The sequence below is a fragment of the Leguminivora glycinivorella genome, chromosome 7 (genome assembly GCF_023078275.1).
Source record: "Leguminivora glycinivorella isolate SPB_JAAS2020 chromosome 7, LegGlyc_1.1, whole genome shotgun sequence".
NCBI classification, from domain to species: Eukaryota; Metazoa; Arthropoda; class Insecta; order Lepidoptera; family Tortricidae; genus Leguminivora; species Leguminivora glycinivorella.
In genome coordinates this window covers 4,411,122-4,425,708 of record NC_062977.1, presented here as the reverse complement: position 1 = coordinate 4,425,708, position 14,587 = coordinate 4,411,122, and the positions used below count along the sequence as shown (strand labels likewise).

The 14,587-nt window shown below is 38.1% G+C and overlaps 2 protein-coding genes across 2 annotated transcripts in view; one reads left to right on the top strand and one right to left on the bottom strand.

Annotated features, from left to right (window-relative positions):
- The window catches only part of LOC125227844 (nitric oxide synthase-like), a 61,394-nt gene extending 58,575 nt beyond the window's left edge, over positions 1-2,819 (top strand). Inside the window, exons 21-22 of the mRNA XM_048132218.1 lie at positions 95-286; positions 1,231-2,819. Of these exons, the coding sequence (XP_047988175.1) occupies positions 95-286; positions 1,231-1,350 (312 nt within the window). The 3' untranslated portion in view covers positions 1,351-2,819. The remainder of the gene's footprint in view (positions 1-94; positions 287-1,230) is intronic.
- On the bottom strand, positions 2,819-14,381 carry LOC125227861 (cilia- and flagella-associated protein 299-like). The gene is made up of 4 exons (XM_048132241.1): positions 14,136-14,381; positions 9,368-9,545; positions 8,429-8,626; positions 2,819-2,998 (listed from the first exon to the last, which is right to left on the bottom strand). The coding sequence occupies exons 1-4, from the start codon at positions 14,303-14,305 to the stop codon at positions 2,828-2,830; spliced, it is 717 nt and encodes a 238-aa protein (XP_047988198.1). The 5' UTR covers positions 14,306-14,381; the 3' UTR covers positions 2,819-2,827.
- Positions 14,382-14,587: the final 206 nt, after the last annotated feature.

Here is a 14,587-nt window from a genome sequence, read left to right as displayed (position 1 = left end):
TGTATGTCATTCACCACGGCGCCCTCCGAATCATGTGTTAGCCCTGCCGGAGTTTCATGGGTCCTTTTAAACGTCAACAATTTTTCAATTGCAGAAATACGTCCAAGACCACTTAAGAGAGGAGGGTCAAGCAATAACCAGAATGCTCATGGAAGAAGGCGGACACTTCTATGTGTGTGGAGACTGCAAGATGGCCGAAGAAGTGCAACAGACATTAAAACAGATACTGCAACAGCACACTAACTTTTCAGAACTCGAGGCTGAACATTTCATAATGAGCTTAATGGTGAGTTATAAAAGTACATTTTACGCGCATTCTTTAAGTACAGTTTTATAATAACACTTTAGTGCCGAGTCGTATAAACTTCAAATGATGTAAAGCGAGTTCTTCTTTTTTAGGATTTATGCTGGAATTTCATGACGGATATCATTTTTGCCATTTTGCTTTAAATTCTAAGTCGAAATCTAAATATATAAAAGAAGAAACTGACAGACTGACTGACTGACATATCAACGCATTAGCCGAAACCGTTAGTCCTAGAGATTCAAAATTTGGCACATGGGTTCCTTATAAATTGTAGCGGAGCACTAAGAAAGATTTTTTCAAAATTCACCTCCTAAGCGCGTTTTCACATTATCCGATCCGATATCGGATGTCGGACCGATATCCCATACATTACAGGCGCCATCTTGGATTTTTTCCATTGAAATCCTTCCGACATCCGATATCGGATCGAATAATGTGAAAACTGCCTAAGGGGTGAAATGGGGGTCCAAAGTTTGTTTAGGAAAACAAGATTAGATTAATAAGCGGGCGAAGCCGTGGTAAAAGGCTAGATTTTAATAAAAACATGCACTGAAAATAAACTTTAAAATTTTCCATAGAATCTCTCAGTGATTAACTACATGCCTGTTTCAGTACAGTCATTAATAAAAATATACAATACGTTTGAAAAATTTGTACCTATAGTGACTTAATTGCCTGTACATTAAGGTCTTGTATATACACGAATATAGGTATATGCGTTTATTTTTTACCTGTACCTAAATAAATTACGTTGGATATACCTATCGCTATAGTTTCAATCAAACTTAAATATTTTATATATGAGTATGAGTATGAGTATGAGTATCAAACGGTCTCTGATGTTTTCACACTGCATTTAATCGCGCCCGTATTTTCCGTAAATGCAATTTTTTCTCTTAGTATAAATTCCGTAATCATTTCAGGACGATAACCGATATCATGAAGACATATTTGGCATCGTTCTACGCACGGCAGAAGTGAAGAATGCTTCTAGAGAAACCGCTCGAAGAACCCGACTGGAATCAGGACAATCTCAATCTTAAAATTACCTAGTTAAGGTACAACATTAACCTGCCTATTTTAACTAACATGTCGCAAAATCCACATTGTTATAAGTGAATAATTTATAACTTACTTATTATATACATTGAATATTTAGTTTTAAAATAGTAGGATGCATTTAGGTACCTATAGACATATTTAGGCTAGATTGGTACTGTCTTACCATTACCTACTAATTTATAGGTATTTATAAAAATAATAGGTTATATACCTCTATATATATTGTATAATAAGATTTAGTATCGATCAATTCGCGTCTTCCTTTTCCACGGGGCATGTTGGCAAGACAAAGGTACATCCTACTGTGCCAGCATCGACAAAATTCATTGATGGACCAACAAAATGTAGATTTTATAATATAATTGTTAAGTTTATTTTACTCCTATTTTATTGTTGGAATTCGTTTTATAAATAGTGTTTAAAACAGTATTAAATACTTTATAATAAAAAAAGTATACATTTAATTACATTGAAATGTCTCCAATTAAATATTTTTGATTATAATACTTCGCACAAATTAATAGTTCTGTGATTGAATTTATTGAAATTATAATATTCATAATTTGAGTAGGTACATCAGACATGTCGTACTGTAGTTAAAATCTCTATTTAGTTATTTAAATTAGTATTTTATCATTTAAAATCATTAAGGAACATTTACTAAGATTAATATTTATTTAAGCGCTTTATTTATGGCAATGACTGAAAAGCGTGACACAAGCCCAATAAGTACTTTAACAGTTTCAACATACCTACACATTGTGTATCTAACATCACTCACAGATCATTCATTATGTACACAGACAATAGCACGTATGTGCGTAGCAATGTACTCGAAACAGCCTACGTGACAAAACTACATAAGTCGGTCCCAGTTGTAAAGTACCTAGGCCTTAGACCGTCTTCAAAAAAGTTTCTGGGCAAATTCAATGTGCCCAGTCATGTTTTACCTGGCTGTTTGAACACAGGTAGCCCTTTTGTCTCCAATGGTGTCATTTAGACGCGAAATTTAGAATAAGGGCTGTACGTGGCATATATTATGTGTAACAGCAAAAAATTTAAGACCTACCTACCTTGCGTAGCTGTAGGTACAGTCAACCAAATGGAACCCTAGGCCACCGTAGAACTATGTCATAGTGACGTTATAAATCAGATTGTAAGAAATCTCTTACTGCTTGTCATTTTGACTTTGTGGCCTGGGGTTCCAATTGGTTGACTGTACCTAACCTACTTAAATATACAAAGTTGATAGAAAATCCCGCATGAATAAGTGAAGAGTCATTTCGTGAACATTGTTATCAAAGACACAAAGGAAACTTTAGTATTTTAGAGATAAAACTAATTTAAATGTTAGATTATTTATTTGTATACCTTTAGAATTATTTCTGATAAGCCTGTGTAGTTTGGGGAATATACATTTTTTTATTAAGAATAAAACTGTACCGAGTAACCCTTTGTTTAACTCTTTCTCCTGACAACATGATCGTAGATCTCGATTTGTGTGTATCTCGGGGAGAAGATCCTCTGCTTCATGGTGTTTTGCCCAGGGTCCTGCTGAGGGTCAGGGCAGATGATCTTGTGGTCGTGTCGGTTTTGGAAGAGCAGCCCTTTTTCCGGGTCCATTACAGGCTAAAAAGGACGAGTCCAGTTCATATCTTAGGTATAATGAAAAATAGGGCATGTCAGTCACTTGAGAGCTCATGAACGTCGCTCTAATAACCAGTCTTAAACAGTCGCCGTGGTCGAAATCGGCCAGGAAAGTATGATGATGTTGATGATGATGAAACCGAAATATCTGTGAATGTGTTTTAGGTCATTTCTCAAAATTTTGCCACCCCCACCTGTCAGTACGTTTATGTTAGAACTTTTTTTTTTAGTATACAATATCTTCATAAATAAATTATCAATACATATTAAAAGACAGTTTTTACATAGAGGCCTGATGCTTTGAAATCGATTTATTTTATATTAATGAAATAAATAATAATTGTAACTAAGTTTTGTCGTTCACCTTCCGTGTCCCAACGCGGAGTACTCATGTTTCGAGTTGTTAAAAGTACACAAATTATTAACTTTACTTACCTTTATTGCTGTATTTTATTTGCATATATCCTTAACTTTTAAAACTAGACTATCTGATAATAATATTACACTTATGCTCCAAGTTATTTGGCTTTAAAGTTACGGCCGTTTTTGTCGTTGACCTGTCGAGACAAACTCGCAAGCACTGTGCGATCACTGCGATCCCTACTCCACCTCTGCCGCCCCACCCCGCATGAATCGAAGCCGCCAGTATCGGCCATCACCTGCAAGCAACGGCACGTGCTCACTACGCCTTGATTAGAAAATAGAAAATTTTAATTACCTCGAACGGGAGTTTGTAATAGTCGTTATTCTGTCAATCATAATTTGGTTATTGTTTGAGATACTGCATTAACTGTAACATATGTTTCGTATTTCTTTGCTTAATTTTTAGGCACCTATTTGTTTAGTTCGTTCGGCAAATACTTTTTTAGTTTTGGCGAAATAACTGGCATTTTATCGGTCACCTGTGCATCGTTCACCTGGCTAAAATAGGCAAGTCAACGACTTTTTGGGACAGGGTGACGACAATAATGATAAATTTACCAATCGTAACTAGTTTTTTAAAGGTGCGCGGGGCCCGAGGGCCCCGCGGTGTTCTTTTTTTGTTTTTGTGCTTTGCTCTTCGTGTTTTGCTTATGCTTTTGCTTTTTGTTTTTGTGTTTTGCTTTTGCTTTTTGTTTTTGAGCTATGCTTTTTTGATTTATTGCTTTGCTTGTTTGCTTTTTTGCTTTAGCCTTTGCGTGCTTGGGAGCACTCTCTGCTCGCAGCTCGGCCTGCGGCCTCGCGTGCTTGGGAGCCTGTCAGACACGCTCCGGGCCTTCGGCCCTCCGCGTAGTTACTGTGGGGGTTGTAGGGAAGTTGGAGCTTAAACACGACCCAATAGTAAAAGTGTCTTGAGAAGCTCACGACGTTTCGCTTCTCTAAGACACTTTTACTATTGGGTCGTGTTTAAGCTCCAACTTCCCGGTCCGCCGGCGAGCCGATCAGGGACGCTCCGGGCCTTCGGCCCTACGCGGAGCTCGGCCTTCGGCCTTCGCTGGGTTTCGAAGCTCCGCGTCGGGCCTTCGGCCCGCCGCTTCGCTTGTTAAGATACTTTTTGTTATTGTTTTCTTGGGAGCACAGTCTGCACGCAGCTCGGCCTGCGGCCTTCGCGTGCTTGGAGCACTCTGCCCGCAGCTCGGCCTGCGGCCTTCGCGTACTTGGGAGCCTGTCAGACACGTTCCGGGCCTTCGGCCCTCCGCGTAGTTACTGTGGGGATTGTAAGATTTGTAGGGAAGTTGGACCTCCGGCCTGCGGCCTCCGGCCCGCCGGTTTTTAGACACTTTTACGTATATTTTCTTGCTTGGGAGCACTGTCTGTACGCAGCTCGGAACTTGAACTTTAAAGGTGCGCGGGGCCCGAGGGCCCCGCGGTCTTTCTTGTTGCTTTTTTGTTTTTTTTTTGCTTTGCTTGTTTGTTTTTTTGCTTTGCTTTTTTGCTTTTTTGTTTCTTTGCTTAGCTTGTTTGTTTTTTGCTTTACTTGTTTGCTTTTTTGCTTTAGCCTTTGTCTGCTTGGAAGCACTCTCTGCCCGCAGCTCGGCCTGCGGCCTTCGCGTGCTTGGGAGCCTGTCAGACACGCTCCGGGCCTTCGGCCCTCCGCGGGGGCTTTCTGTGGGGGTTGTAGGGAAGTTGGAGCTTAAACACGACCCAATAGTAAAAGTGTCTTGAGAAGCTCACGACGGGCCTGCGGCCTGCGGCCTCCGGCCCGTCGTTTCGCTTCTCTAAGACACTTTTACTATTGGGTCGTGTTTAAACTCCAACTTCCCGGTCCGCCGGCGAGCCGATCAGGGACGCTCCGGGCCTTCGGCCCTACGCGGAGCTCGGCCTTCGGCCTTCGCTGGGTTTCGAAGCTCCGCGTCGGGCCTTTGGCCCGCCGTTTCGCTTATTTAGATACTTTTTGTTATTGTTTTCTTGGGAGCACAGTCTGCACGCAGCTCGGCCTGCGGCCTTCGCGTGCTTGGGAGCACTCTGCCCGCAGCTCGGCCTGCGGCCTTCGCATACTTGGGAGCCTGTCAGACACGCTCCGGCCTTCGGCCCTCCGCGTAGTTACTGTGGGGATTGTAGGATTTGTAGGGAAGTTGGACCTCCGGCCTGCGGCCTCCGGCCCGCCGCGTCGCTTTTTAGACACTTTTACGTATATTTTCTTGCTTGGGAGCACTGTCTGTACGCAGCTCGGAACTTGGACCGGAGCAATGACCGTCGGGCTGTAGAACGCTCCCTCAGGCTGGTAGGGAAATTTGACTTTGTCCCCTCTCGCCGCCGTTTTTGACTTTTCCAAAAATTTTTTTTCTCATTTCTATTTTTGGCCCCCGCTCTTACCACGTGCCAAATTTGAACGCGCTCGGACCGAAAATAAAAAAAAAAATTTCAAAGTCGGCCATTTTGAAATTTTGTAAATGCCATTCAATGGACCTCAGATAACTGTACAACATTAGTTTAAGCACTATTAACCTTTTTCCTACCGTTACGGAGCTATGGGGATTTAAAAAAAAACCTCCATACAAACTGGTAGGGAAATTTGACTTTGTCCCCTCTCGCCACCGTTTTTGACTTTTCCAAATTTTTTTTTTCTCATTTCTATTTTTGGCCCCCGTTCTTACCACGTGCCAAATTTGAACGCGCTCGGACCGAAAATAAAAAAAAAAATTTTCAAAGTCGGCCATTTTGAAATTTTGTAAATGCCATTCGATGGACCTCAGATAATTGTACAACATTAGTTCAAGCACTATTAACCTTTTCCCTACCGTTACGGAGCTATGGGGATTTAAAAAAAGGACCTCCATACAAATTTCAATTGGCCTTCAAAGGGCGCCATTTTGAATTTTTCAAAATTTTCTTTTTGTATACTAATCTTGGGGTGGCTATCTACCCGTGTGCAAAATTTCAGCGCGCTCGGACCATTATGAAATTTTTCAAAAAAAAAAGTCGGCCATTTTGATTTTTTTTTAATGCCATTCGATGGACCTCGGGTGACTGTATAACATTTGTTTGAGCACTTTTCACTTCTTTGTACCGTTACGGAGCTATGGTAATTAAAAGAAAAACCTCCATTCAAATTTCAATTGGCCCTCAAAGGCCGCCATTTTGAATTTTTCAAAATTTTCTTTTTGAATACTAATCTTAGCGCGACCGTCCACCCGTGTGCCTAATCTCATTGCGCTAGGACCATTTTGAAAATTTTCAAAAAAAAAAGTCGGCCATTTTGATTTTTTTTTAATGCAACTTTTTTCTACTCGGATACCTGTATGACATTTGGTCGAGCACCCCCCGGCTATCTCTTACGGTTTAAAAGTTGCCATACAAAATAAAAGTGGCCAGTTTTCCCACATTTATGGCACTTTTCAATTTTTTTTTATTTCATTCGAATCAAGGCCGCTTGGAGATTCTACGATCAAAATTTGAGCACTCCACGATAAATTTGAAAAATCGTCAAAAAAAAAAGTCGGCCATTTTGAAAAAAAAATGGCGGCGTCAAAAACTGCCCAGGGTCCTCTATGACATTTGGTCGAACACTCCCCGGCTAAGTACAGCCGTTTGGCCAGGCCGCCCAACATTTTTTTACCCGGAACCGGTAGACCGACGGTCTGATCTATCCGGGGTCGCAGGACCAAACTCTATACGACCACACCAAACACTGCCACCTTCAAATCCCCCTTCTGCCTATTTTTTGAAAAATGTCAGTCGGGTTGTAGCTTTATATTATATAGATAATACTTTTTTACACCTTCAATATTTGTTTTGTGCGTTAAATGAGAAAAGTATTACTGTTATATCAGTTTAGGCTGCATTTCTCAAAGGATTGTTGCTTTTTTGCGGTGTGTGTCCTTCACCTGTGCGATAAAGCCAGGTGAACGACTCAGTGACAGGAAACCGACATGTCGATCACTTGTCATAAGCCATATGAACCATTACGAGGGGCGATCGACGGAGATATCGAGTAATGAACATATAAAATAAAAAAATACTGACGAATTGAGAACCCCCTTCCTTGAGATTTGGGCGGCGGTAAAAAACTATTATAATGCTGATGGGCAGGTGAATGACGTCCATATCAGGTGAATGACCACCAAACTACAGGTAATCGACTACGGACGCAGGTTAGCGACGCTTGTCGTTAACTTGTCAAATGTGTCATGAATACAAATTTGTACTAATTTGTCGTTAACCTGCTGCTGTTGTCGATAACCTGTGTATATTTATCCTTCACCTGATCATGATGTCGTTCACCTGAATTTTAATCGATCATAACTTCTAAAATAACTAATTGATATCGGTGCCTTTGACATTTTTGAAATGCTTGAGACGCATTCAAACGATCCCTACAATTTTTTTTTTTTAATGCGACATTAAAAAAAAAAACTTTCACCTGTCGGTGCCAAAATTTTGAGAAATGGCCCGATTAAAAACAATTTTAACGCATTGAAAAAAAACTCCTAAATGTTATTCTTCGTGCGAGTGTATTCCATTGAGAATAATTAATGTGCAATTACGTTGTTGAAATAGTTGCGTTCCATGAGCAAACGAAAGGTTATTTTATCCTTGAATTAAACGAAAACAAAGCAATAACGTACAAAAGCTTGCTTTGAAGATCTTTGTGTCTTATATTTAACTATTATTTACCTCCTAAATGTTCCTTTTATAAATTCTTACTATCTAAAAGGTTTTTCATTAGAGCATTTATAGTACCTACTAGTTGCATTGAAATTAAAATATGACCATATGTGATTAGTTTATAATTTAGTAACTAATTTGAATTAAGAACAAATTTAAATACCGCAAAACTTACCTACTTCAGTACAAGTAGGTACCTACCAAAAGCGTGACACATGATCATGTCTTCACAAACTGTCACAAACATAAAACTTGTTCACGCTACAAAAACTTGCATTCAGCTCTCTTACCTTTGAATTCCTGGTGGAGCTCCAACTCACTTACCTTATAATTCCTGCTCATATTGCTTCGAACAGTGCCATGCCGCCAGTGGTAGTAGCCCAGGTCACTATCCCGAGGCCACAGCATCTTGTTGGCCCTGAAGAAGGGCACCCAGTTCTCCGATATAAGCCGGTGCGCGTAGTCGATATAACCGGAGATCTCGAAACCGCCCCTCGTGAAATGTCGGATGAATATTATGGACTGTGGAATGACAAAAGGAAATTAATAAAGCCTCAGCCGTGGGCCTCAGTCAATCTGTGTAAGAATGTCCTATAATATTTATTTATTTATTTTTATTTATTTCATAATTTGACAGAATGTTCTATAACGGAAGGAAAGGTTCGGAGAATTATTTATTTTCGAGTTAGCTATCCTGTGAAACATGGCGAAGACAACAACCACAAGCTGCAGTTTTCGTCGATTTATATCTATTTCTACTTAGTAAATTTACTTCACTGCACTGCAGGTGTTTGAGAACCAGGTTAAAAATAGCACCTTCTTTTTTCCGGTTTTTGAATTTCCTTCTTGTGGCTGTTTCCTTTTTTTGATAAAATCGATATTTTATCAACTTTTTCCTCTAACAGTAACAATGTACGTATTTTTGCGTTTATTGTGCTCAGAGCACAACGCAGCAGTTCAAAAAACGGGCATAACGTGACTACCAAAACCTCTAGGGTGATTGAGAGCCAAAAAACCCAAGCATCCGGGATCGACGGCGTGTGGCACAGGCATGCGACGCACAATCCAGACGCCGCCGGTCGCATGTGATGGGCCAGAAAAACCAAGGGCCTAACAGTCACCTGCTATATCCCAAGACGTTTAGCTCTCTCTCGGAATACCAGCTGCCGTTGAAGGGGTCACTGACATCAGCTCCCTCGCTAGCCAGCTCATACGGCTTCACTGTCGAGTGTACTACCTAATGCATCATGCTACAAATGTCACCTGCAATATCCCAAGGCGGTTAGCTCTCTCCCGTACTGCAAGCTCCCGGTTGAAGGGGTCACTGACATCAGCTCCCTCGCTAGCCAGCACATACGGTTTCACCGTCGGGTATACGATCTCATGGATAAATGCGCGGCGCTGGTTGAACTCTTTCTCGGACAAGGTGTCGCCATTAGCTCTGAGAATAAAAACGGATATTTGCCTCAATTTATTTCTTTAGATTACTTCAACGTTTTAAAAGGTTTAGGTTTAAAGTGAATTTAACAAAAATACTTTAATAGATTCGTTCCAAAGCGCCTTCTGAAATATAATGCAACACATCAGTTTTTAGCAATAAATTACGAATTTATGTTTTTCTATAACTAAATGGTAGCAATCAACGTGTTAATAATATTTATTCAAATACCGCGTATTCTGAACCTAATAATAAAAATGAAATAGCATTTATAATTAAGTATGTTTTCCCCTCACTAGCTCGGAAACACGTGTTTTGTCCTTTAATACCAGCGGGTAAAAACGCATTTTATCCACTAGTGGGTAAAGTAATTTGACCTTGAATAAAGTCAAATTAACTGCTTTAAAATTGATAAAAGTAGGTGAATCTAGTAATAAAGATGATTTACCACCTGTGGAACTACTGAAAGCAGTGATAAACGCATTTTTTGCGTTCTAGTTTCCTCGCTTTAGTGAGGGGAAAAGTTTTGTGTTACACTCGGGTGCAAATGTATTTTACTTCTCGTGTGTTAAAAAACTCGCAAGTTCAGGATTCTATTCTCAAACCACTCGCTTCGCTCGTGGTTCAACTATAGAATCCTTTCACTTGCTCGTTTTTCAATTTCACAAATAACTATGAATTTTTTGTCAGGTTTGGCCGATTTAGCCTAGTCGTTATTAACTCAGTAACATATAAAGTTGACCATCCGTTCCTATAGTCTAGAGCCAATTTGGCCACAAGTCGTCTCCTTCACGATTTTCGTCGACATCTCTTCTAAATACCTAAAACAGGTATGGATATGTTCCTCGTTCTCTCCAGATTACGAATTGACCTGTTTTAGTTTAAGGAGGGGGGGACGGGTCGAGAAAAAGGGGGGGAAAGATGGCGACCGACCATCATAGATATTTATTCACATCTCGAGTCCTATGGCACCAATCTGTTCGTGCGAGGTGTCATTTGAAAGCTTATTAAACTTACTTTAATTGTTTTCAAATAACTATGCTCATAAAAGTAACCGTTTAGGAAATATTTGAAAATATGTGTTTTTTTATCGCGCATGAATTGCACAAGTACTAGTAAAAAATGCGTCTAACTCAATAAACAATAACTTTACCGCAATTGATGTTATTATAAAATTTTCGCGTCTATTCATGTTCTTTCTAAAAATATAAGTTTCATTGGTATATGATAATATATAACCATATAATTAAGAATTTTGTTTGGCAGGGGTTATCCTCCAGGTCGCATAAACGGGCGCTGACCGTAGTAAAGTATTCAATATTTTTGAGGTCTTATTTTACGGATCCATATGTGAGAGGTATCGTTTGAAAGATAATTAAACCTACTATAATTGTTTACACATAACTATAGTATTTAAGGTAGCTGTTTACATAATATTTGAAAATATGTGTTTTTTATCGAGCATGAATCGCACAAGTACTGGTAAAAAATGCTTCTAAGTCAATAAACAATAACGTTACCGCAATTGATGTTATTATAAAATTTACGCGACTATTCATGAGCTTTCTAAAAATATAAGTTTTATTGGTAAGTGATAATATAACCATTAAATTACGAATTTTGTTTCGTAGTGGTCACTCCGCCGGTCGCATAAAAATGAGCGCTGACCGTAGTAAAGTATTCAATATTTTTAAGTTCTTATTTTACGGATCCATATGTAAGAGGTATCGTTTGAAAGAAAATTAAACCTACTATAATTATTTTTGAATAACTATAGTTATAAAGGTAGCTGTTCACAAAATATTTGAAAACATGGGTTTTTTTTCGAGCACGAGTTGCACATATACAGATAAAAAATGCTTCTAACTTAATAAACCATAACTTTACCGCAATTAATGTTATTATAAAATTTACGCGAAATTTCATGCGCTTTCTAGAAATATAAGTTTTATTGGTGTATGATTATATATGACCAAGTAATTACGAATTTGGTTTAGCAAGTGTCACTGCGCCCTGTCACGATATTGGGTGCTGACTGACGTCGCCAAATTTTCTACGTTACTCAGATCCTATTTTACTGATAAATTTGTGAGAGGTATCATTTGAAAGCATATTATGCGTACTATCTTTATTTCTAATATTTGAAGTCGAAACTGTAGAAGTTTACAAAATATTTGATTAGTAATATGTGTATTTTACTGTGCATGAATAGCATTGGCATTGATAAGACACGCTTCTAGCTCAATAAATTATAGTTTTCCGCAATTGAAATAATAACAAAATAAACGGAAAATGTATGACTTACACAAAAAATAAGTTTGGTTTGTATTGCATGAACAATTAATTTGAATTTGTTCAGCTCACCTACTGCGCACCATCATATAAATGGATGTCCACCGTCGTTGCCTTTTTTCATGATTTTTCAGATTTTATTTCACTAATCGTATATTCATAATAAATATAATCTATCACGTATCGAATTTACTTATATACTTAATTGATCAGTAAAATAAAATCTGTAAAATGATGAAGAAATTAAGGCAACGGCGGTGGACATCCGTTTATATGACGATTGACCGTGCGCAGTGGGTATGGTGGACAAATTAACATTAATTGTTTAAGCAAATCTAACAAAACTCATTTTTTGTAAAGGCCATACATTTTGCGGTTCATTTCGTTATTATATCAATTGCGGAAAAATATAACTTATTGAGCTAGAAGCATGTTTCACTCGTATCAGTGCGAATGCTATTCATATACAGTAAAAATACACATATTGTCAAATATTTTGTAAACTTCTACAATTACGACTAACATTATTAAAAAGTAACGATAGTACGCATAATATGCTTTCAAATGATACCTCTCACAAATTGATCGCTAAAATAGGATCTGAGAAATACATAAAATTAGGCGACGGTTAGCACCTATTTACGTCACGGGGGTGCAGTGACACCTGCTAAACCAAATTCGTAATTACTTGGTTGTATAATATCATACATCAATAAAACTTATATTATTTTTAGAAAGCATATGAAATGTCCTGTAAATCTTATCATAACATTATTTGCGGTAAAGTTATTGTTTATTGGTCATGCACCAAGATACAATCTTAAAAATTATGAAAACGGCAACGAAAATGGTCATCCATGTATATGACGGTGCGCAGTGAGTATGATGGATAAATTAACATTAATTCTTTATACAATACTGACAAAACTTATTATTTGAAAAGGTCATACATTTCGCCGTTTATTTTGTTATTATATCAATTGCGGAAAAAATATAATTTATTGAGCTAGAAGCATGTTTTACTTACATCGGTTCCAATGCATATTTTCAAATATTTTGTTAGCTACTACAGTTACAACTAAAATTATTGAGAACCAATGATAGTACGCATAATATGCTTTCAAAAGATTCCTGTTAAATAAAATAGGATCTGAAAAAAATTTGGTGACGGTCAGCATCCATACGTGGCCGGGCGCTGTGGCCCCTACTTAACCATATTTGTAATTACTTGGTTATATAATATCATACACCAATAAAACTTATGTTATTAGAAAGCACACAAAATTCCGCGTAAATCTTATACTAACATAAATTCCGGAAAGTTGTTGTTTATTGATTAAGAAGCATTTTTTACCAGTAGGTACTTGTGCGACTCATGGTCTATAAAACACATATTTTCAAATATTTTCTAAACAGCTACCTTTATGATTATAGTTATTTATAAAAAAATATAGTAGGTTTAATTAGCTTTGAAACGATACCTCTCGCATATGGATCCGTAAAATAGGGCCTGAAAAATATTGAATACTTTACTACGGTCAGCGCCCATTTCTGCGACCGGGCAGAGTGACTCCTGCTAAACCAAATTCGTAATTACATGGTTATATATTATCATATACCAATGAAACTTATATTTTTAGAAAGAGCATGAATAGACGCGAAAATTTTATAATAACATCAATTGCGGTAAAGTTATTGTTTATTGAGTTAGACGCATTTTTTCTAGTACTTGTGCAATTAATGCGCGATAAAAAAACACATATTTTCAAATATTTCGTAAACGGTTACTTTTATGAGTATAGTTATTTAAAAACAATTAAAGTAGGTTTAATAAGCTTTCAAACGACACCTTGCACGAACAGATTGGTGGCATAGGACTCGAGATGTGAATAAATATCTATGATGGTCGGCCGCCAGCTTTCTCCCCCTTTTTCTCAACCCGTCCCCCCTCCTTAAACTAAAACAGGTCAATTCGTAATCTGGAGATAACGAGGAACACATCCATACCTGTTTTAGGTATTTAGAAGAGATGTCGACGACTTTTTGTAAAAGAGGTCGTTTGGTCCCTGACTACTATGGTTTGTACCTATGGTTTACTATTTGCCTCCAGTATACAACTTTCAGTGACATACAAAATTTGTTTAGTTTGGCGCTAAATTGATCTGTGTAAGATACCTACCCGTTTCTCGAAGAATCTTTTTTCGAAGAAAAAAGTAAGCCTTTACCAGTTGGTGTGGTGAAAATTACATTTTTCACCCTAGAATATTATATTTCTACATACTATAGAATAGAAGCTGTTACCTGTAACCCAAAGCAGCAACAGTCCGGGAGGTCGTTATACTCCTGAGGTTCCTCAAATCTGCTATCTCAATCAAGGAGTCCAAGTAGTCTTCCCAAGAGTCGAAGGCCAGCAAACGCCTATCGGCCTCCACCGACACTGGGTACTCGTTTTTCTTTTCTGCCATCGCCATGATTGTGATTTTATAAAATTATTTAAAAATAAGGCTAAAAAATAATAATTGTAACTATAGGAATATGAAGAGCCGATAAACCATGATTGACGGTTGATGTTAAACGTAAAATTATAAAATGTCAACAATTAAAAAGTTGTTTTTGGTATGTAAAAAAAAGGTTTACACCGATGTTATTATATCTTGTATAGGTTGACTCAAGGCACACCTCGGACACTGGCGATCAAATATATGAAAGAGGCGCGTTCCTAAGCACACATTCTAAGCTCGTGTAGGCAAACG

Excerpts from the sequence above, each read along its gene's own strand:
- LOC125227861 (XM_048132241.1), bottom strand. The coding sequence starts at position 14,305 with ATGGCGATGGCAGAAAAGAAAAACGAGTACCCAGTGTCGGTGGAGGCC. Across the intron at positions 9,546-14,135 it reads GTTGCTGCTTTGGGTTACAG|AGCTAATGGCGACACCTTGT; the intron begins GTAACAGCTTCT and ends TTTTATTCTCAG. Across the intron at positions 2,999-8,428 it reads ATATGAGCAGGAATTATAAG|CCTGTAATGGACCCGGAAAA; the intron begins GTAAGTGAGTTG and ends CGTCCTTTTTAG.